Source organism: Phaethon lepturus, unplaced genomic scaffold (assembly GCF_000687285.1).
Source record: "Phaethon lepturus isolate BGI_N335 unplaced genomic scaffold, ASM68728v1 scaffold28955, whole genome shotgun sequence".
NCBI classification, from domain to species: domain Eukaryota; kingdom Metazoa; phylum Chordata; class Aves; order Phaethontiformes; family Phaethontidae; genus Phaethon; species Phaethon lepturus.
This window is the reverse complement of record NW_010543106.1, coordinates 1,963-27,227: the sequence shown is the minus strand read 5'-3', so window position 1 is coordinate 27,227 and position 25,265 is coordinate 1,963. Positions and strand designations below refer to the sequence as shown.

The window sequence follows — 25,265 nt, the reverse complement described above, 5'->3', positions numbered from 1 at the left end:
CAGCTCTAGCTATAGGTTCTTTCTCAAATAGCTTTAGGGAACAAAGGAAAAAAAAAAGATAGGGACAGTGAAAATAAACCTCATCCTCTTACCCCCAATGTTTAGGATTCTCACAGAAACATTTCTTTACTTGTGAATCCTGGCTCTTGTTGCCTCTTAAGAATAAATAAAAATCAAATGGAGAAAATGCTATAAACCAAGCACCCACAGTTGTAAAAAAATATAATACAGCATTTTTTCACCTTGTCTTAATTTCTTTATTGTAATAGTGTGACTCTTCAGCAATCGTGTATTTTGCACTATAGGAGAGGTCTCATTTAACAAAGGTGACAAATAACTGGTAACAAAAATCCAAGACACTTTGGATGTAGTAGATGGATAGTCACTGGCTGCAGAAGCACCAGCGTTTGTCCCATGAAGCTTTACCTTACAAAGATGGTGAGTGATAGTTTGTAAGATCTTAAGCAAGGGCAAGCATGAATTCAGAGTTGGAGTTTGTGACTACAGTAAGGTACTAGAACTTTAGTTATACAATCTTTGTAAATAAGCATTTCTTCTTGCAAAAGGTAATAAACAGTATTGGGCCCAGAGACTTTTTTTCTTATTTTTCTTTGAGCCAATATTCTGCTTGTTTGTATTTGGTAAAGTTTTATGCACTTTTCCATGCCTTCTCCCCTTTGCACCTTGAACAGTTGCTGTTGGCTGTTATATATTTCATTTTCTTCCCTTCTGCTTTCTTACCCTCCATTTTTTTCCCCCCTTTTTTTTTTTTTTTAGTTGATCATGTTTCTTGCCTTGTTGGCTTCTTCCTTGATAATCAGAAAAACATGCTCTTTTTCATAGGTGCACCTATTAGTAGTTTAGTGCTAGGCTGTGTAGTTTAGTGTCAGCATTTTATGGAAAATGTCAGTGATACCATGAAAAGAGCTTGCAGAGCCCTGACATAAATGTGTCTTACTGCAATTTATAGTAGCTGTTGTTACAAAAGTGGAGAGAGTGAAGGGAGATGCCTTTCAAGTAACCTCATTTCTTTATTCTATATTTTAATGCATTGATTGTAGAAGCAGCAGATGCAGGATTACTTAGTCCTGTTGTTTGTAACATTGCTCTCCTCTATTGCTACACAGCCTTCCTCTTTACTGGGTTTGCTTCACAGTGGGAGATGTTTATACAGTCCGTAAATAGACTGCCAGGGGATAAAAGATCACAGGCAGATGGCATTATAAGGAAGAGTAACAGCAGCTGGAATAAGCTGAAACCTAGAAAATAGTGAGACACAACTGGGAACTCTTTAGGAAAAGCACAGGAAGAAGCTGAAGGGAGTCAAGACTTTTTAGCTGCAGGAATAGAGAATTTTGCAAGCAGAAAGATACCTTGGATAGCAAAATTCAGTTTTCCTACAGCACTCTACTCTGGGTGGAGTGGTGGGAAGAAGGTGGCTGAACAAGTCAGCGTTATTGAAAGAAAACTGAAAAGTAGGAAGTAACAAAGCAGTGTTTATGCAAGAATAGGGAGATGCAATTTATTTTTATAGGAGACTGTCTGAGGGCAAACAGTGAGAGAAGGCAGTAAGGTTTTATGGGGCTATGGGTCTACCCTCCTGTGCTCCACCCTCTTTGTGGACTGGCTTCTCTGTATCTCCAAGACCCTCCCACAGTCCCTGCTCCTCTGCAGGAAGGAGCCTTCCTCACCCTATCAGCCCCTACTTGCTTGCTTTTGCTTCCCAGCCTGGGGAGTGTGAGAAGGGAAAGTAAAGGGCCAAGGACCAGGGTCTGATGGGGTGAAGTCTGGACAGGAGTCAGCACAGTTGGACTTTCTCCTGGTTCTGGGGGCACCTGGGGGAGGGCCAGGACGCCATCTACTGGTGCTTTTCCAGCTGGGATGGAGCTGTCAGTATGTCCCACTCCCTCCGAGCAGTAGTTACCTCTGGCTTTCGGCAACAACAATGCCATTAGAAAGCCGCATGGGTAGCAACGAGCATTTCAAACTGGAACAGCCTGTTCCGTGTCCTTGGGCCAGGCAGCCCGGGCGAGCCTTCGGTGCCCTGCAGGCAGCAGTCTCTGAGCACCTCTGCCAAGGCCAGCTCTAGAAAGGGGTTCTTTCTCTCTGAACTTTTGGAACTGTTTTGTTTTGGGTGGGGTTTTTTTTTGGTGTGTGTGTATTTTTATTTTTTTTAGTATGCTATAGTGATAATGGGAAAAGCACAGGGAAAAAGCCTCTGTCCCCTCTATCCTTGCATTTTCCACTGCGTGGAATGCCAAAATCTCTTTATTGGGACAGGCCTTCACTGATGACAGTTATAGGAAATGATGCATGGCAATGGCATTCCCCTGGGAACGTCCCTCTGCAAGTTTGCTCAGCCCTCAGAGCAGAGGGTAACGCACGTAAAAGAATCTTCTTTTTCATAGTTGATGTTATGCATTTCACAGCGTCTTGGATATAATTCACTGATGAACACAAGAATTCCTTCATAAGCAAACAGCAGCACAAAAAATTACACAAGCTTTTTCTAAGAGACTTAAAAAAATAAAAATAACAAAATGTATTAGAAAGACATTGTCAGATTTTTTTTTCTTTCCAAATAATCACTTTAAGTATCCTTTTAAAGTAGATTCAAATGGGAATTAAGTATTTTAAGGGAGCTCCTCCATGCAGATTAAAAAAAAAAAAACCAAACCAACAAACCCTGCAGGGTATTGTAATAGAAGCATTTATGCTATGAAAGGTTGATTTGTCACAGATCATACTCATGTCTGCCAGCAGTATGTAAAGTACTTCAGCAGTCTGGGTCCATGATCTGCCACTTGTTTTGCTCACTTCATGTAGCTCTGATTTGTCCTCCTCTTGAACAACTTGGAAAGGATACTACTCTACTTTGGAAGACCTCTGCATTCTCATGCTTACCCCAAAAGAGCCATGCAGCGCTATTTTAAAAGAAAGAACTATATGCCAGAAGAAATGCTAAAGCCATTTGCACCTGTTAAAATAAAAAAGTTAATACATAGAATATTTTCATCCATAATTCATCCATAAATGGGAAAAACATATCATAAACCATGTAACACACTGAGAGATCTTACACTGATGCCAACTAATGTAATTGCTAAGATACATTACAGCACAATATTGTGTTATCTTCTCAGTAGAAATGCAGCCTTTCAGCGAGCAGAAGAGCTTAAGTTTGAAAGAGGACCAAACCCAGGCAGTTCATCAGGACAACACAGGGCCTGTTATCACTGGAATGTCTCACTTCAGTCCACTATGATGATCTGTGCCCTCTGGGCACCACAGCCAACAGAGGAACAAATGCAGTTTTCTTTATAGTGTGGCTTGCAGATTTATAATATCAGCATAGTTGTTAGAGGTTTGTCCAGTTAGCACTGGTTCATTTAAGTGACTGGCAATGTATTCCGGGAGATGGACTGGATTTTATGAAACAAATTTATTTTGTTTGAATTTTAAGGAAAAACATACTGTGTTGTGTTTTTTGTTACTCATAGTTAACTTGGGCAACCACTTGCCTATATGATAACGACAGCTAAATGAGGGGCTAGCTCCTAGTCTATGCTTCTAAGAATTTTCAGCCTGCTGAGATACAAAGAATTGAAAAACTTTTAAGAGGGTATTGGTAAATATAGTCTTCCTGTTTTAAAAATGTACAGCTCAAATAGGAAAGTTAGTTTTTCCTGCTAAGGTTTTAGAATATTGGAAAACTCTTTAAGAAAGAAAAAAATCTGAATTAATGTGAGACAAGGTAAGTTTTACTTGTCTGTTAGGCAACAAAAAGCTGCAATAGCTGTGTCTGTAGAGCAAGAGCTAAGATGTGCTTCCTGTGCAGGGTAGAGTTCAAACTTTCTACAGTGTGCTGCTCTTCACTGTGATACCAAGGCAGTAGCATAGTCCTTTTCTCTCAAAATTTATTACATCATTGCCACATACGTATATAATTCACACATCAACCACATTTCAGAGCATATGATTCTTATTTGGGTCCTTGGAACCAGGGATTACACATCTACAAATAAAATATCTTTGCTTGCCACACTAAGAATAGCATTAGGAGATTCTTAACAGAATTCCATCCATCTACCAAACACATCCCATGGAGCCAAAAAGAAAGCATTCGACAGACTGTAAGATTTTTAAGTCCATAGACATTTGATTACATTGAGATTCGATTACACTGCAATCAACTGCTACCCCACAACAAAAAAATTCTCATTTCAGAACAGGGTCTTGTCACGGGGTATAGATGTGAAGTACTTTATTGCCACTTCTTGTGCTCCCTGATCAAATAAAAGTAATTCAATTGCAAAATGTCAGGTTTTTTATTGATTTTTCAGTAGTGTTTCTCACAAGTAAATTTTGTGCCCTGCCTCTGATTTTTCTAGCAGCTTTGCAAAACAAACTTATGTAGCAACAAATGACATTCTGTATTCTCTTAACAGTATAGTTTGCATAATTTAACTTAAGCAAATTAGAGTGTTACACTCTTTTTTCCTATTATATTGTTGATCATTGAGGACAAGGAATTAAGGAATAGGAAAACTGTCACCTTTTAGAAATAACAAAATGTCTTAGTTGCAGTTAATATTGTCTTCCAATTCAATTTATTTTCCAGTGTGTTCTACTACAGTCACTGTTGTTTTTCCCCTAAGGTGCCATAAATAAATTACCACTCCTTTTTCTTGAGGAGCCATAAATAGGTTACTGTAAAATTACCTAAAGTATTTTAAATGTTCCACTCACAGCAGTCTTGCAAAGCAGGCCAGTGTTCTTACTTTACAGATAAAGGCACCTCAGCGCTCTCAGCTCTGGATCATTGCATTCTTCCTAAGTGTTAACTGTTCTCATTTTTAAACTTAGAAAAACTGAAGGGGGAAAAAAAAAAGTTTTCCTAGGTTACTCTTCGGCACATTTGACTGAGACCCAGAAATACAGGCCTGACCCCCACGCTTACAGCATCAGACCCCATGATCCCTTTGGGCTCTCCCATCCCTACAACATTGTCTCCATTCTTTGCTTTAAAGCTGAACTCTGACTACAGCTGGGAATCCACTGTCCTTTCACTGGTCAAGTGTGGGAAGATAGCAACCTCAGCAGTGGAAGACATAACTACTTCCTCCCAGAGAGAGCATGCTAATTAGCCAGCACTTCCAGGATGAGAGCAATAGGCCACAGCTCAGGTAAATGTAAACACAAATACACATATACACACCTAACAGCCTGTGAACTGCTCATAAATAGCATTATGAACTGAAAAAGTATGTAAGCATAGGACTCTTACTGTGAAGGCCACCACAACACTGCAATAAGCATTACTTCATGAAGACATATGGTCTAGTCTTGTAAAAATATATGTAAATCTTGAAATAAAAAGCAAAGTTAAGCACAAATCCTGGAGCTCATTATCAAGATCTATGCTCATTTTCCCCAGCCTTATAAAAAAATCAAAAATTTAATGAATTAAAAATATTTTTTCATTCACAGTAGTAATGAGCAAACATTTCCATTTGTGATCCACATGGACATATCTATCTTCTGTATCACAAAACGCCCTATTAGAGAGATTATTATACAGTTTACTGTATACTGTATTAATATATATAATGTATAACTTATTAACATGTATTATACAATATATATGTATTATACAATATATTGTATGTGTATAATACAATATATTGTATATGTATAATACAATAAAAGTATATACTACATATTATTATACATTTATTATTTAATACAGCTCTGTAGCAATGCAGGTGCAGCTTCAGAGCTTGCCACCTAACAGCTGGGCTGTATGGAATTCCAGCATCACAAAACTATAGGTTGTGCTTTGACAGTTTTTAAGTCAAAGAATTTTGAATACTTATATTGTACTTCAGTAGCTCTGACAGTTTTTCATTTCTACTATGTAAGTTCTGAGCTCAGATGATTTCAATGTCCAGGTTTTATAAATCAGAGCTGATGTCAGCGCCACCAGCCACGTTCTCATCGGGGAGAGGAAGAAAGCCAAGGTCCCATAGGTTCGCTGCAGGAAATAGCAGGAATAGACCTGCCAGGCCAGGAGGAGTGCCATTGCCAGGTGAACAAGCACAGCTGTGAGGTGTCGGATGTGACGGATGTGAGAACGGAAGCTGTGACCCTGGCATCGCAGCAACAGGCACCAGCACAGATAGGCCATTAACGGCAGGTTGAAAAACAACATCTAAAAAGAAGAGCAGAGAAAAATAAGATGATGAGCTAGGCAAGTGTTCTGGGTAACATACCTAAGGGCATAGAAAGGTAAGAGTACACAAAACTGTCCCATTCTAAGGGCTGAGTACAATTTCCAGCGCTGGAATCTCAGGATGCACTTCCAAGACTCTGCATCTGATAGAGCTGTGGCTGCCTGTGCCTCAGTCCCAGGCCATGCCTTCCCGCCCAGTCCCTTGCAGTGGGAGGCACTGACATGAATCTGACCTTTCTTGGAGCTGGTTCAGGCAGCTAGACTTGGCAATATACTAGCACAGTAAAAAAGGAAGGTTCTTATGTCACTTTAGCTCTCTGACCCAGCCCACTGTGGTGTCAGACAAGGGTTAGTTAGCACTGGCGTAAGGGAGGGACCACAAAGGAGGCAACACTTGCTTGGTCTGGCTTCAAATGCCAAGGAACTACACCCTCTCAGACTAATGGCAGCTGGGAAAACCAGAGGGCAGGCAGGTCAAACTGCTGGGAAAACTGGACTCCTGTGTACTTGGAGAGTGACACCTACTGATCTGAAGGGTTATTCAGGGTGCAAGACCAGCCCTGGCCAGTCAGTTGCTTTTGCTTAATCACTGCAACTTCTGCGTGAGCCCAGAACAAAAAACAAAATTTAGAGTGGTAAATCTGTAGAGATGGCCTCTAATCCAGATATCCAGGGAGTCCAAAGCAACATCAAATAGAGGAAAAAGGAACTTTGAGAAAATAATGCACAACCTTCCTTTGTGCCCTTTAAGTTTGCAGAAAGGTAAGAAAGAGCTGCTGTAGTCAGGCATGGCCACTAATCTTCTCTATCCTTGCAAGACTGCTTTCTTTATAAAATTATTTTTAAAAAAATTAGAAAAAATTCCCCAGAAGCAAGCAGTTTGTCAGCCTTAATTTTTATAAATATGTACCTGTAAAATCCCAACCACAAATGTCAGACTGCCTTGTAAGAAGGAACCACCAATGAGCACCCCAAAGGAAAAACAGGCCCCCACCTGGCCATCTATCAGTTCACCTACAAACCATGGTCCTGAAAAAGAGGAAACAAAACATACAGCACCATCAGAAAACACAATATAGACATAGCCCTTTTTTTACATGGCCCTTTGTACTCCTGATCATGAAGCGGTCAACTGGGGAAAATGACTTCTCTATTGTTCGTCTATAGTAATAAGCCTAATGTTTTCATCTTCAGCAAACAGCAGTCTGATGAATGTTCCTGGTGTGAAAATATCATGGTACACCAATGAGTTGTGGCATGCAATGAAAATACTTTTAAGTTGCTTTCATCTCTGTGACTATTTTCAATGCCACATATAACATCTTCCTTATGAGTGAAGTGAAAAGATAGATTTTTTTCAAATGCTGGCCTTTTCCAGAATTACAGTAAGACATGGTCATAAACAATTCCAGCCTGGCTCAGCTTATAAGTCAAAATGGGCAGGCTGCACTATGTCATGCATACTACACTGACTTCCAAGAATGTAGCTATTTGAGAAATAAGCTAAAATTGTTAGCATCAGAGCAAAGAAGTCTTAGTGACATGCCATGTGACATGTACATTCCATATACTCATTTTACACCAAGGTACAACCAGATCTTGCTCAAAGAATAAGTGAAAACCAAATTAAATTTAAAAATGCTTACTTTGCTTTCAGAGTAATTTAATAATTTAAGTGTTTAATTAATTCTAGGGCTTCTAAGTTAGGCTCTTACAAACAAACATTTAGACTCTTTGGACATTAACTTTTCAAGTTCCACATAGATTTTGTAACTTAAGCATATTTTCGCCATTCATCAAGATGTTAGAAGTCTCATTTTTCATCAGGATCTGATGTGTAATTTAAAAATACTAATTTATGTCCTCTAGTACTCTAGGTTACTTACCCAGAATGGTGTATAAATTCAGAACCAGAACTGAGTAATAGAAGGTGTTTGTTTTACTGAAGACATGAAGGGAATACGAGGTCAGAGTAAGTAATCCTGGCTTTTCTAAACAGAGACAACATTTAAGAAAAATACACTTGATTCGGGTTGCAACACATATACATATATATTAAAAAAAAAAGGTCTTTCCAAAACAAATCTGCACATTATTTAGTAATTCTATTAAATAAGAAGCATAAAAATAATATTTTGTTTGTCTACAGAACAAACACAAGGGAATGTGTTTCTACTTTTACTGTGATAACTGAAAGTAAGGAACAGATAAAGATAAAAATCTATGTTAAAAACAGCAGAAGAAGCTGCCATTCTAAATGATTACACTTACTGTATGTAAATAAAACTGAACGACCATTCTATAACAAGAAAATGAAGTTGGCTAGAAGGAAAAACATGGAGAAAGTTTATATTAAATGAAAAGTAAGAGATTCAAAACAGTAACTGCAAACCCAAAAAGGCAGGTCAGCATGGACTAGGTTAACTGGATTTTCTTTGATTAAATCTACTTAGTGAGATCTGGCAGCAACTTGGATAAAGTGAAGGTTAGACATTAAAATAGCAGCATTCTGACAAGTGTGTGATGTTAGGGAAAAAAAGCAATATTCATTTTCTAACTGAAGCAGAGAATTCACAGATTGAGATTCGAGAAAGCCTTCCTATAAAAGTTAGCTCTTACAGTTTCACCTATTACATGGTTGCCCTTCTCACAAAGCATTAACTCCCAGAGGGCAAGCTCGACCTTTGGAAATCAACAGCTCCAACAAATTTGTTCACTAATTTGTAAAACATTTGTCATTGGTCTACAGGGACCTAGCTGATCACAGAGTGCTAGCTCTTTTCATTTCTAGCTGCTAAGTTCCATAAAGGCAACTGAAAACCTATTATTTTTCTATGTAAGCAGTTGCTGTAGTTACCTCAGGATGCTACGTGATTATAAGCATAAAGGAAGGGACATACATTGACATGAATAGGAAGGGAGGTGGCTTCCAGAAAAATCTTATTAGTAAGGTGTGGTTCAAACAATTGTTTAAAGGATAAACACCACAAGCTTAACAGTATTAATTTTCATTTACCAGATTTATCACAAACAAAATATGAAGTTATGACAGAACTGGTCTTAGTATTATTTTGAGAAAGACTCAAGCTTATTCATGTTCTTTGCAATGATTAGCAAGAACTATTTTTATAGAAGGAAATCTGTTTGCCACTCAGGTGAGAGAGAATTCTGTGCCAGCTGTAGTGAAGCAAGCACACATACAGAACTAATACAAAATAAAACATTCTTTTCCCTATGCATTGGATTCTTAAGTGTGAAAATTAAAATTAAACCTTTAGACTTCAATTAATTTAGTTTTTGTTTAAACAAAGATACCCGGTTAAGTTTTTAATTTACTTTATTTGATATATTGGAGGTTTTCTGGGTCCCCTTAAAAACAAAACAGCAGCTTCTGAGAACCCAATCAAACCCCACAGTACTAGATGCAAAATGCATATGGTGATTAACAGCACGATTACTTATATATTGTTAGCATACAGATAAATAGTAAAAAAAGTTTAGGGAAAATTAGATCCTCTACAAACCACAAACACTGCTTCATACCTTTGAGTGTTGGCTTTTGGAGGTATCTGAAAACAATGAGCAAGGTGATCTGAATCAGCACGATCAGTCCAAAGAGCACACGAGCCTGAAAAGACAGTTTTAACTCTAAGCCAGCCCTGGAGTTGTAGCTGCCTTTGGGCATCCCTTACAGGCATTGATAGAATGATACAAAGATTTCTAACTGAAACACATATTCAAAGCTTGAATAGTGTCATTGAACTGAGGGGTAAAAGGAAACTTGAGAGTTTCTAAGTTATTGCACTTGCATCTTAGTGACCTGAATTCAGTTGGATGGCTGAAAGTGATATACTTGAATCTTTCAAAAATGGGATTTGTAAAACACATCAGTTGAAAAAGTGTAAATACACTTCCTATGTAAAACATTTTCCAAGTGCTATACTGAATAGAACTGCAGTTTAAGACATTGTGGAGCATATCAGTTACTGATTAACAAAACTAATATAACAATTTTGAGCCAATTATGATACTATCTGCAGTCATGTGGACTTTCCTATGTTATTCTATAAGTGCACCTAAACTACTATGACATGACTTCTTTGCATGTACTAAGCTGTAACACTTCTGGATATGACCTGGAACTTATTGAAGTCAATGGGAATTTTGCCTTCCTCTTTGCTAGAGCTAGTTATGTCAGCAGCTGATGTGAGACTTTTTCCAACATTCTTGCCAGTGCACATAGTGCAACAGATCACAGTGAAGTTTTCTTTGATTTTAATGTTTCCTTTTTCTACTATCTCCAGTGGCTTCTTTTCCATTTCTTCCTTGCACAAGATGTGTGTATACCTATGCCCAAAAATGGACAATTGTGACTAAATCCAGGAAGCCAACTGTTTGCGTGAACCATTGCTATGCATTCATGTTTGAAGCGTGCACCTTGAGAAAGGAAACTTGAAATATTTTTGAAATTCCAATGGAGTCATATCTGGAAAAAGCATTCAAGTCTACCAGGAATTAGGAAAATGCCTCCTGCAGGCTCTGAGCAAACCAACATGGAATGACAGCTGTTTTGCTGAAAGTACTTACTAGAACATAGTGGTCAGTGAGAAGAATGAAAGATGACCAAAAGCCAAATCTAAGAGAGAGATTTTCTTCCATAGCAAATATATGACCCTGTGTGCTAATTCTTCCTGAAGCATCCTAAATTTATATAAAACAAGAGAGCAATTAGATACCAGTAGTGCACAAAATATCTAGTTAAACTTGCTAATTATCATTGCAGCTTTTCTGGAAAGATCCTATTGACACATGCATGTGTGGCATACTGCTGTATTAAATACTTCTACTTAAAAAGGATTACTTACTGTCAATTTTGTAATTTCAAGTAAATTGGTGATTGTAAGACCATAATCTGAATGTGCTACATATGAAGGAGATCCTGTCAGAGATTCAGCAACTTGTGGAAGACAATGACTATTTATTGGCCACCACCTCCACTTTTTTTTTTCTGAAAGGTCAATTCTAGATAACAGCCCATCTTAAAATATTTTGAGGCTTTGCTGTGCTTCTTTTCTGGCACATTTGCTAGAAACTGATACCAATAAATAATAACAGTACTACATTTATTCAACAGTTTGATACTTCTGCATGTGTAACACTGACATCTTACCTTCCAATACATAAAAAATGGTTTATTTATACTAAAGCATTCAGTATATTTAGTGTGATTACAGCTGAGACAATATTTGGACAATCCCAGAAACAATGTACAGCAATTGAGTATTCATATTTTCTCCAGGTACCTAACTCAAGTTAACGCTTCATCCTCCTCACTTTCACAAAACTATTCAGTTACTAGATGTAATAGTGATTTATGACTGGAGAGGAATTTTTTGTTAAATCCCATTCAGTTATCTGACAACAAGCATGTATTTGCAAGCAAACTATTGCTCTGCAGGCCTATATAACCCTCTTCAAATGTTACTCAGTTTTGTGCATGTTTTCATCATCATTAAAAAAAAAAAAAAACAACCAAAAAATAAACCACTTATAAAATGCAGCTTTCCCAAGTAGAGCATGGCAGAATTTGGTAACAAGCTAGGAGGTAGAACACTGGCAGTAAAGAAAGGCCATTAGAAAAAAAAGCAGTGTTGCTGTTGTCCTGTGAGAAATAATGCCTAACTGCATTCCATCAAGCAGGACAAAGCTGACTTTCCCATTACTATTGTGCAACTGTGCAGAATGTTAGAACAGTCTGACAGAGTTCTTCGAAGACCACTTGAAGGTACAAAAATAAAATATAGTACTAAGAACAGAAGCATTCATTGAAAAATCTTTTTTCCACCCAGTAATCTAATACAAGTTAGGTCTGATGTTCTGGGAAACAGAAACCGAATTCACTGTCAACCTGTAAGAAATCATGAAAAAAACTTCAGATGATGAAGACAGCATTCCAATCTTCCAGATCCAGTTCCTTTGCCCTCTGAACTAACATGATGCTACTTCCTGTTTTCCTTGATCAAGGTTGATTTTTTTTTTCCCCGAGACAATCTTAAAAGTTAATTGTTGCTTGTTAGTCAAGATAATTTATTTTTGACCAGTTACTTGCTCTTCTGTCATGTCTTATTATATTTCTCACAAAAAATAATAATCCTTTCTTATGTCCAGGTGCTTTATGAATGTTTCAGTGCTCAGCAGTCAGTGTTTTTTCATTCAATAAATCCTTTCTTTTTTGTAATCAGATAGCATGAAAGGAAGTCTGTTATCATGTATTTTGTCCCTAGTTATATGATGCAGAAGGGTGATGGAGCAGACATGACAACATAAAAATTCAATATAAAGAATGCCAACAGGTACCTTACCTGGACAGTCACATCTATATGATGGAACCCTTTGCTGTAGTTTTGTGGGCTCCACTTCAGTACATAGAGAGGGCCAGACACCTGATGCGCATTCCCCAAGTGAACTCTGTCTATATAGACTTTAACGGAGATAATGACAGAAGGAGAGAAGGCCAGAATTCTAAGGAGTGAATAAACAGAAAAACAAACAGATTTGTTACAGGACTTGAAGATTTGTCATTCCTTCCTGAAGTCCCTAAAGATTATGCTACCTTGTACTTAAGAGTTCAAGAGTTAGAAATCAAAATGGTGAAATATCTGTAGACTAATGGTAACATGATGGTAGCTCTTTCCTACAGTTAAAAAGAGAAGTTCTGTATGGCATTGTACAAAATGGGATGCATCCTCCTGCACACATACAGACACATAATCAAATACTTGTAGATGTCTTCATTAAAAATTGCCAGCCTCTCTCTCAAAAGTCCTTTGTTGTTGGGGTCAGGTTTTTTTGTTGCTGGGGTTTTTTTTATTTATTTTTTACTAGCTGGAATATAACCTCTCAGTCTTTGTAACTGAATTGATGAGAAATGGAGTGGAACGCCAGACTCGTACTACAGATCTGAGATACCAACAAATGTAGTAGCACTTGGCAGTGCTTATGCTCAGAGAAACAGTGATACTAACATAGACTCAATATATTGCACATACAATTTCTTTCATTTCTGGTAATACAAAAGGCATTCCAGAGCATGTTTCAGTCAAATGAAGGACTCTCATATAGTTATGCTGAATGATTCTACCAGTTCATATATTTAATATAATCATAAGAATGTTCAGGTAAGGTTCTAAACAGGAAACTGGAAAGTGGGCAGACTTAGCTACTACTGCTTCCTAACTGAAAAGTATGACGAACTTCTTTTGATTGTAATTCTGTGTATGCAATATGCCCATATATTTAATGCATATTGGTCCAACAGCAAATATAAGATGTTGGAAAGGGCATAGAAATTTGAAATACAAATGAAAAAAATAAATAGAAAAGGTAGAAATGGAAAGATGGAGAGAATGTGAAAGAAGTATGAAATATTCAAGAAATATGAAAATTGGCAGAGGCTTAATATTTTTTAATATATAAGGGATGTGAAACTAAAAACACAAGAGGCTAAGAAGTCCGAAGTGAATACAGAAAATACTTAGAAAAATACATAGACAAAATCCTGAAATCTGCAAAGGCAATGTGAACATGTGAGATTAATAACACAGATTACATGTTAATCTAACTACCAGCTTTGGTTACACAAAAATGTTCAAAAATAAACAAAACAAACATGAATTACTACTATATAATCTGCTTTTATCACAGATATGATACAAAGTGAGCTCTCAGGAAAAATCTTCCAGAGGAAAGTGAGTTCTGAGTACAGTGGACTCCTGCATTTAAAAAAAGAAGTTTTGTGTATATACATATAAATATAGATGTACATTATAATCAAGAAAGATGCCAAGTATTAAAATAAAGTTAAATATTGTGAAATCAAGAGATTACAGGGTACCTGATATGAGTGGAATAAAGAATTTTGACTAGTGGTTCATGAGCAGAACTGCTGTAAAGGAAGGATTTGGGATTGGTGATGAGAACTACAGGCCATTCTTCAAAGTTAAGGTCTGCAAAGCTAAGGAGGTCATGATCAAATGCAAGGATCCGGTACCTATAATGAAAGGAAAAAAATTTTGATATAAACTACTGCAAGCACAGCTGATTCCCATGCTTTCCAAGTTCCTAAGCAGAACCTGTGATTTATTTTCTATTTATTCTTTTCTGTAGTTGATCCTATATTAACCAACTCTGCTATATTAACTGTACAGCTGGTTACCTCTGATCAGGCTCGTTTTATTATAAATCACTGAAGCACTACTTAAAATTCCAAATGTCAAGATCTATTGAATTTTGCACATGAATCAGATATTTGAATTCTTCAAAATAATATTAATCTATAATGTACATTACTACAGTGTCTGGGTAGGTACTCTAGTTATGGACAAAGACCCCAGTGTGCTCTCTTCCTGTATGTATACAAGTATCTTTCTTAGGATTAATGCAGAATAAAAGCTAATATACTACTATATATTCCATGTATCATCGGACACTTTTTGATATGCTGCGAAGGTAACATTTCTCAGATAGACTACATTTGTCTCTCAAATTCTAACAGCAGGTGCACAGCATGGGTATTTTGAAGCAGTGATGCTGAATTTTATTACAATTTATTTGTCTACTATGAATACTAAACACATACTAAATGGACATTTAGATGTCCTCTTTTTAATTTCTAAATATCAAGAATGAATAAAAAATTTACTTTATTTAATTTATTAGCACACTTTTGGTATAGGGAGAAAAATCCCAAACTTACACTCAAAGACATTTTTCAAAAGCAATATTCATAACAACCAGTCAGGCAGATCTAATGCTTCTTTCAAATTCTCCAAACAGCATAAAAGGAAATCACACCATAACCAGGTAGGCTCTGTATAATAATTTGCTCACACAGGGTTTACTTACCTCCTATTATCCATCCAGTCTCCCAGTTCGAGTTCCAGAGTGCCGCCACGATGTTGACTGTACAAGGCTGGCATCAGCCCACCCATTGTATGGAGATGCCCACATAAATAGGCTGTGGCAGAACTAATAAAAGAGCATAAGAATTGTGATTATTTGACTGGGAAGGAAATACCACTGCAAGAAAACTGAAAAGTGACAGTCAAGCATGTGAAGAGAGGCGAGAAATGTACTTCAGACTGAAAACATACAGGAAAAAAAGAAAGACCTTACCTCATTAATGTTCGTATTCCTGGTGCTGGGGAGATGATTGTTGAGGTGGGAAAATGGCCAAACCAGATAGTATGATTGCTGTGAAGACTTTCTGTTGCCATCAAAGATAGCTCTTTCATTTGATTCTAAAATGGTGTTTGAAAGACAAACAACCAACCAAAGAAACCTGTTTAACAGTCAGGCTATTTGGAAAGAACAGCAAAAGGAAAGCAGAAAGAAACTAATGAAGAATGCAATTAATTTTTTCTTTTTTTTTTTTTTAACAGAGAATACTTGCAGTTGCTTCAGAGACCTGTGCATGAACAAACCGTGCTACTAGACGTATCCCTAAAATCCAATGTTGGAAAAAGAAAGTGAGAACAAGACACTCAATGCCTTCCTTACAACTGAACACAGGAAAAGTGCAATGTAAAGAAAGATTTTGGAAAACGGTATTTCTATCCTTTCTACTGCTTATTTATATAGTCAAAAATGACACATTTGAGTTGATTTTACAAACATCTTTACCTTACAATTTTCATCCCTACTATCTCTTGAGTTGCTAGATGGCCTTTTACAGGCATGACAGACTGCAGAAACTGTTCACCACATGCTTCAGCCACTTAACTGGATGAACAGTATGATGCTGAATTTTGAAAATATTACTCAGCCATTGCTGTAAAGCAAAAGTAACACTTTACACAGCAGGTAAAATTTCTCTTCTTTACTTGTTTGACTTCCAATATTAAATTAACCATTTACCGCCCAGAAAGACTTCCAATACTAAGTAAGATCTCAAAGTCTAACAGAGGAGGCAGGAAAACTAAAACCTGAAAAGAACACAAATCCACTATTTCACCATTTTGCAGATCATCTTTTAGGGTAACCCAGAGAATCACCAAAATATTCTTTTCCCTCCTATCTGAAAAGAAACACTGAAGGGCATGAATAAAGAAAACAGAAATAGAGGTATATTAAAAAATAATGGATTCAGTATACCATTCTGGGTTAATGTAATGAGCTTATTAAGTGAAATTATATTTCCTCTGCCTTTACGAATTTGGGCTTTAAGAATATTTTTACCTAAGCTATGCAATCAAATCACTGATACAAATCTAATTTATTTTTCAAATTCCTGGCAGAGGTTTAATTCTCAAAAGTTACAGGTATCTACCTTTACTTTCCATTTTGTGCAAAAATCTGCAAATGATGCTCTCTGGAATCCTGTTGCTGGGTAATTAGCAAGCAAATGCTTGACTTACTGCAGCCAAGGACCAGAGCTCTAGACTCAATTGCATCCCTTAGCTCCTTGAGAGTTTGTCTGCAAATCTACTGCACCGGTATGGATTACAGTAAACAATGAGAACAGTACTTGGCATTCCTATGTCACCTTTCATCTAAGTAAAACCAAGCACTTTACAAACACTTAATTAAATGTCAAGCCTCCTTTAGAGAAGATTAGAGGGAGAACATTTTGCTTTTCATTGAGGCCGTTATCACAGGCAAAATATGACATCTGTTTACCAGAACACAGTAACTCTCTGACAACACTTCAGAAGAGTATCTCAAGCAAAATAGCAACAAACTACAGAGAAAAATCCAAAGGAAGCAAAATGTTATCTAAGATGATATGTGATTTAAATATTGGGATTAATGTTATTCTTTCAAAACAATACCATGTAACTTTTATGGTCTCAGAAGATCAGACCTCACTTTCACAAATGACACATTTCTTTGCAGTATTACCTTCCACATTATTCCATTGATAAGTGCAAGTCTCTCATCTGTAATATTAACGAAAAAAAGCATCTAACAAAGCAAAAAGGATTGGAATTAGAAAGTTTGGGTTTTGTTTTTTTTTAAACTTTACATCAAACAAGGAAATTATCATTCAAGTCTCTCTAAATGCTAAGAAATTACTGTATCCTTAAAGTGTCTAATTTGACATTTTTGTACTGGATTATTTTTTAAAGGAGAAAACACAGATACTCTATATGTTAAGTGACATACTCATTTTTCTAAATAAATGTCACACATACCTAATAACTTAAAAATATAAAGACTCTTTTCATAGAATTATAGAATCATAGAAAAGTTCGGGTTGAAAGGGACCTTTGAAGGTCATCTAGTCCAACGCCCCTGCAATCTTTAACTAGATCAGAGCTCATCCAGTCAGGGCTCTGATCCCCATCCCACCTGACCTGGAATGTTTCAGATGCATGACTCCAGGTGGGGTCTCACCAGAGTGGAGCAGAGGGACAGAATCACCTCCCTTGACCTGCAGGCCATGCTGCTTTTGATGCAGCCCAGGATACGACTGGCCTTCTGGGTTGTGAGCGCACATTCCTGGCTCATGTCCAGCTTTTCATCCACCAGTACTCCCAAGTCCTTCTCGGCAGGGCTGCTCTCAATCCCTTCATCTCCCAGCCTGTATTGATACCAGGGGTTGCCTCAACCCAGGTGCAGGACCCTGTACTTGGACTTGTTGAACCTCATGAGGTTCACATGGGCCCATTACTCGAGCTTGTCCAGGTCCCTCTGGACGGCATCATGTCCCTCTGGATGGTATTGCGTCCCTCAGGTGGGGTGTCAACCACACCACTCAGCTTGGTGTCATCTGCAAACTTGCTGAGGGTGCACTCGATCCCGCTATGTCCCTGATGAAGATGTTAAAGAGTACTAGTCCCAATACGGACCCCTGGGGGACACCACTTGTCACCGATCTCGATCTGGACATTGAGCCGTTGACCCGGAGAGCCCTCTGCATGTGACCATCCAACCAATTCCTCATTCACCCAACAGTCCAACCATCAAATCCATATCTCTCCTATTTGGAGAGAAGGATGCTGTGGGGGAATGTGTCAAAGGCCTTACAGAAGTCCAGATAGACGACATCGGTAGCTCTTGCCTTGTCCACTGATGTAGTCAATCCATCATAGAAGGCCACTGGGTTGGTCAGGCAAGACTTGCCCTTGGTGAAGCCATGCTGGCTTTCTTGAATCACCTCCCTGTCCTCCATGTGCCTTAGCATAGCTTCTAGGAGGACGCTAAGATTTGTGTTTTAGAAGAACAGAAATCTTTCAGACAATTCTTCTTTATAAAAACAACAAACAAAACCCCCAAACTAACCACTATAGAAGTAAAACAGCCAGTGAAATGGAATGCCAAGACTTATAAAATACCATGTTTAAAATTCCGAAGAAATTATAGGGTCTCTTAGGGCCTGGGCTGAGTGTGGCATCCACGCAGATGAATGAATAGTTCCCAAAAGAGGTGGTGTGCATGTAATGGAAAGAGCCATCTTTTCGCCAGGCAGAGTATTTCCTGCCAAAATAAAATGGAAACATTGCTGTTAGGAAAGCTTGCAGCAATGACAAAAATGACCTGCATAGTATAAATGCAAGATTTCTTGCATTAGATCTAGCTCCATCTTGTTACTGCAGTAAAGTCTCTTCTTAAAAATCAATGGCATTGAAAAGTCTGTACTTCAAAGAAGATGCTTTATATGGGTCATGTGTCAAGACAAGCAGCAGGTTAGCATACAAACATTTCAAAAATTTTTAGCATAAATAAGCTTTCCCTGAGCAACATTGTACTCTTCTATGGATGAAGGACAGGCCAGCAGCATAAATGATGCAAAACAAATAGGCAAGATAACAGGACAGTAGGATCTTACACCATTCTTAATTAAAGGAGATATGCAATGGAAAAAAAAAATATTGTCTTGTGTTTATAGTTGGTATCTGAGAGAATTTTTCAAAAAGAATTTTTCCTTGCCTACCTAGAAATATCAGGGACACCAAGTCTTGTCTCTACTATTTTCTTAGGAATCTCTTCAGTTACTCTGATGTAGAATGATCAGCTGTTGGCTAATGTAACATGATTTTGAACCAAAGAAACATTGAACCTTTTCAGTTATTTTCCAAAAGGTCCAAAACAGACACACTACACTATACCAAATCTTATAAACAGCAAAGGCGGCAGCATTTCCTCTTCCTTATTACTCTTTTTTGTTTCTTGACATAGCAGATCTTACCAGTTCTCCTATCACCTGTGGAATGTCATCAGAATTCTTCATTCAAAGAGTAAAAGGAGAGAGCAAAAGCGTTGCTGCTCTTTTGCATGTTACCTGATGTTAATTGAGCTCTTGAATCTTAACCTTAAAATACTCTGAGAACTGTAAACAGGGAAGGACTTAAAAGACGTCAGCTAGTTCCACCTTTTTTTTCTTCCATGGTTTTATGCTAATATTGGCTATGATAACTACATGTAATAATGACTACAGATGTTGCTTTCTCTCCTTCCACTGACAACAGATATTTTCAGTTTTTCTAACTTCTAAAATTGAAGTGCTTTTGATACTTTATGCTAGGTGGGAATTGCACATATCCTCCATTGCCAGAGACAGATAACATTCCAACTAACAGTACCTATTAAATTGCTCAATTAAGAATTAAATTCTGGAACTAAAATGATTGTGAGTAAATCTGAGATTAACTAAAACTTATTTGGTTTAATTGGGGGGGCTTTTCTGTTTTCTTTGGGGTTTTTGGGTTGGGTTGGGGGGTGTGTGTTGTTTATTGGTTTTGTGTTTTTGTTTTTGTTTTTGTTTTTTTTAACTCCCTGCATGATATGTGGAAGCTAGAACATCCCTGAGTTCAGATGATGAGTATGGTTTGAACACAGTCATCCAGAAAGCAGTTCATATCACTATTCCTCCACCAATCAGAATAAACAATCAAATTGCCAGAAAGGTTGACCTGAACAGAATAAAAGTTAATATTTTAAAAACAAGTTTCAGATATAAATCAATACTTCCATTGCCATAAAGACCCTTTCAGAATTTTTTTTTTGCAGTTAATATTACCTTTATGATTGTCGTGAACTTCAATAAGAAAACTGGAAGCCCAGTATCATAATTCTAAATTTTCTGCCTTTAGTCCCACTTAGAGTATGTGTAACAGTTGAATCATCCTCTGCTCATGCTGTGGACGTAAAATAGGAACCCATGTTTTTGTGTAAAATTATTATTCTGTTTCAATACAACTGCTGCCTTCTTTAATTTCAATACATCATGAACACCAGAATGTGGTGTTGAATAACTGTTTTCCCTACCCTCTGTTTTTATAACTGTAAGCTACAGTGCTCTAAGGTGTACCGCAAAGAATGAATTACTTGTTCAGGAATCACATAAAGGTGAGGAGATAGTGCCTTACTGTTGCTCAGAACCAAAAAACCCCAAGACATTGTCTGTTTGACTGTTTAACTTCGCAAGGGTGGGTGAGAAGAAAAGGCTTCCACAAGACTCCATTTCACTCTGCCATCTCCTTTCTCTCTTGCTACAGAGTGTCACATTTACTAAAAATTTTCTTAATCTTTATACTATATTAGTGCTTCAGATAAATAAAATTGTCTCTGTAAAGATAGTTCTGCCTTTAGTGATGCTTAATAGCTTTTGAGGACTCTTAGTGCCTTTCTTCAGTCTTAGATAGAAAGTACGATAACTTTTATTAAAATTTCATTATTTTCCTATGATGACAGACTATAATGAAGTGAAAACCATTACGAGATCACATTTGTTTAGCAAGAGACTGTTAATTAATAAGCAAAGACTTTTTCACCTGACTCAGAATTTCACTGAGCAATTCTTAGGTTGGCTAAATTGCTTTAAAATTTCTCCCTAATCCTTTCCAATCCCTTTTTACTATGAGTGCATCTTCAGTGTGGACCAGAGGCAGGTGATTCATCTTTCCAGACAGTAAGCTTGTCCAGGGCAAACAACAATTCAGGGATGATCTGGCAAATTCATTGGTGCTACATCTACCCATGTGTGTCACGAGGGCTTCTGATAGCAGCCTTAAACTACAGTGGAAGTTAGATACTGATACTAGATTGTCATGAAGCCACAATTGTGGCAAAAGATATAGGGATGTGCACTGCACTAGTGCAACCAAAAGCCTTGTAGACCACACATTCATCCCTTCGTGGTAAATCTGCATGTGAATTTCATGTTCTCCTGCAAATGCAGCTGCTGTAAGATCCTATCCCACAGAATTTATGGGAAAATGTATCTGCTCCTGCTGGGCCACAGGGAACTGAAGCCAACTGAACTAGCAGATGTTTAATCTGTGTTCTTACTGTAAAGTGGATGGCTTAAGAGCCTGAATTAAAGTAGAACTTAGATTTCCAAGCCCTCCTCCAGTTCCAAAGAGTTAAAGCTGAAAATACCACCAAAATTATGAGACAAGATTGTGTGTTCAGATGTGAAGAGCAGGAGAAATGGAGAAGTTAAGTACGAGTTACAGCTGAGGCTACCTTTACAATGTACAAGCAAAAGAGCCAGCTGAAGAGGGGGAAGTTTCCTCACCTATCTTCACCTCACCTAAATCTCAAGTGTGTTCCTAAAGAACATCTGTCCACCCATCATCATCATCAGCCTTCTTGCTTCTCTACTTTCAGTTTTCTAAAATGACTCAGATGTGAAGAAATGTCTCAGATAAAGTTTAGAGCCATGTGACATGAAAAGCCCTTTTGGGCATACAGAAAGAACATTAAAAACATGAAGTTTTCTCTTGCTTTCTTTTTCTTTTTTTCATCTATTTTAAGGAGGAAAAGCAACATTTGGGAACACTGGTTTTACAGAAATATATTACACAGTGTTCTGAGGAAACTGAGCACATAATGCACAGAACAGGCAGGTTTAAAATATATTTAATTACAAAACACAGACTGATAAGAGGTAAGAAGTCTGCGCAAAGAATTCTCAATTTTCTCAATCTATTCTCCTCTACTAATTAGCAATGGAAAAGACAGAGCGAATAGCAAATATGACCCTGGACTATAGGAAAAGCCAGTGAAAAAGCATATATGTGTGATAACTGAAGACAGACTATTGTTCAGTGAGTTTGACCTTGAACATAACAGCATCTGTACAGTAAATAAAAGTACCTGTAATAATTCCGAACACTATCCAGGTGTGGAATGTTGAATGAATCTGTAAGGGAGAGGAAAAATGAAATGAAGAAACTATCATATCAAATTGATCATTGATGCCTGTATTTTATTTCCTAATGTCAACATAAATCAGTCTCAGCAGGCACTGGAGAGCTTTTCTTTTTTTTTTAAATGCATAATTGAGAAGCAGACTACCTAACTGTGCAGAGAAGACATTATATACTTGATACAGCTGACCTAAAAGTGAGAATAGTTTTCAAGTTTCAACTCAAAGATAAAGTTGTTGTGGGAATGTAAGTTGTCATTTAGAGGCTAAAAGGTAACCGCATGTCTCCACTTTGGCTTTGGATTGGGTGCATTCTCTGTAAGCGAGACCTAATTTATCCAAGGAAAATAAAGAAGCAGCAGCATCAGAGAATAGTAGGCATAAAACAGACAGCAGTTTGTGAAGGTTTGTACACTGAACTGGGGTCCACCTCTCCATTAAGTCTGGTAACAGAAGCCTGGTAGGGAAATGGGAGTAAAGTGTCATATATGGGCTGTATATGACAAAGCATTCACGTTTTCTTTCCCAGTTTTGCCCTTCCTGTAGCAGCTGGCTTATATAGCCTACAAAGTTGTTAGCTTGTGTTTGAATGCTTATAATATAGCGACAACTATGATGTGTACAAACTTCCATGAGTTCTTTCCATTCAAAAAACCAAATTTCCTTTAGTTGCTGAATGTGTGATACTTTTTAACTTAAACCTGTGGGGGGAGGTCTATGAAAAGTAAATTGAAACCATTTCTTCAGTAGGGTAAGGTTACAGTTTGCCCTTCCATTAAAAGATGGGGTACATAAATGAATGACCTGGAAACTAACATCTGAAGCTATGTTCTACCACTTGCCAGGCAAAAGCAATAAATGAAGACTCTTGCTTCCCTGGTGCTAAAACTCCATTAAGTGCCTGTAAACAAAGTGTGCCCTCACTAGGTAGATAGGTGGATGGCAAGCCCTTCTAACTGACTCATAACTACCACTAATGTGCTAGTAGTACTAACACTTTAGCTCTATAGTCTAACTTGCCTAAATCAGCTCTGTAATCACAGGAAAGAAAGAGATGTTTAATTTCCTTCTTACCATGATTCCCCTTGATGTCTATCCACTTGGTTTTTTCCATGACCCTTGATCTCTTCAGGATTGACTGGTAAGTTTTCCATTCTACTTCTACCTGCTCAGATCCCAGTTTATCTTTTGTCTTAGCATCTGTCAGGTCACCTGAAAGTGTACAAAGGTAAGCTATAACTAGAGGCCTACACAGCTTACACAAATAACTGTAACTAGGCAAGCATATAATCCAAGCCTCCAAGTGTAAGTGGCTGCAGGTCTCCTGGGTGCAATCTGGATGTTCCTGTCACCTGGTCCAGGAGGTTTCTATAAGGGTAAATGCCTTCTAATGCAGATGCGGCAGCCTGTTCAAACATCTATCAACCACGTCACTGCAGTACTTTTACTAATGCCATGCCAAAGTAAAGAAAATTGTTATGCATTCATTATACCTGAAGGTTCTAGTCATAGGAGTTTTGTTTACCTTCACACCTTCTGTATCGCCTAAAGCTCCAACTAAAGTTCGAACCATTCCCATTTCTGTTCATCCAGTAATGCCTCCCTGCATTGCTAGTTAAAACATGAATACTATTTCTGAACTCTTAACTTAAAAAGCAAGCAGCAGATAAGTAACTCTCTCTAGAAACTGAAGTACAGGTCTAGCATTAAGATTCTGAAGCCTGGCATACAGTAATGGCTCAAAGTCTTTTTGATTTGCTTGCCAAAACTTAATCTATTTCAATAGCAAGATATCAAATGAAATGCCAGAGCTTATTTCACCTGTCTTGGTACGGTAAGTTCAAACAGAAAGCAGCAATGAAGTCTTAGGTTAGTTCACAGGTGAATTTCATACAAATGAGCAGGGATTGTTCTGAGAGAGGAACTGGCTCTTAATGACTCAGAGACATTGCTCACTTCTGTAATTTCAAATATGAAGAATGATGTAGAATCACTACTAAGAGGACAAAGAAGAGGTAGCTGCTAGCAGGGACTAAGATGTAGTATTGGGAAAACAATAACTATTATGCATATTTATGTCTACTAAACTCACCGTCAGACTCAACACATGAACAAAAACTAACTCTCTTGAGAAGTTATTCTCTTCTGCTTCTAGCAGTCTATCTTCACTTGCAATTCCATTTCCATTCCATCATTCCATTAAGATACCTTAAGGCTTTAAATTTCTCTCTTGAGATGCTAGAATTTTGCTTATTTGCTTTTCCTTTGACAGCAGATTCAACAGGAAATTCACACTTTTGAATTGCTTACCTGTTGCTAGAACAAGTGCTGGCTGAATTATATTAATTGTTTCAGAACAGAATTTTTCCAAGTCAGGAGCTCGTTTGGGATCCCGAAATCTACTGATATGAATATCTGACACCTGCAAAAGAGAAAAATGAAACACTATTCCAAGCAGAGGGTTATTGCTGCCCAGGTTGTTCGGCAAAGCCAAGTACCTAAGAATGCAACATCAGAGCAGTCATAGTGATTCGTATCAGTGTAAGGGATACAGGAAGAAACAGAAATGGATGACTAGGAGAGAACAAAAGCAGAGCAAGCATATGAGATGCAATATCATATTACCCCTAAAATCACATTTAGATCAAGAAAATTTCCTTAAATCTAATGGCATACAATAATATGTGGAAATACTTAGCTATCTAGAGTAAATTTTGATTTTGATAAATTTATGATTTATGATCCATATAACAAAATTAATTTATGATCCATACAACAACTTATTTTGCATCTCAGCCTGTAGATTTGCAATTCTCATCTACCTCAGCAATCAGAGAAAATAAAAACTGCTATTGTTGCTGTCTCCAGATTCTTGAGAAA

General features: G+C 37.5%; 1 protein-coding gene across 1 annotated transcript; it reads right to left on the bottom strand.

The window, feature by feature from the left end:
• Positions 1-5,884: 5,884 nt before the first annotated feature.
• Positions 5,885-24,807, bottom strand: TMEM62 (transmembrane protein 62; the record flags this gene model as incomplete). The annotated part of the gene is made up of 13 exons (XM_010288254.1): positions 5,885-6,211; positions 7,143-7,261; positions 8,119-8,223; positions 9,776-9,860; positions 10,820-10,933; positions 12,595-12,754; positions 14,127-14,282; positions 15,137-15,259; positions 15,407-15,531; positions 18,568-18,709; positions 22,334-22,379; positions 23,460-23,597; positions 24,696-24,807. Coding segments are annotated over 13 exons (1,752 nt in total), but the record flags the coding sequence as incomplete, so codon positions are not given.
• Between the last annotated feature and the right edge of the window lie 458 nt (positions 24,808-25,265).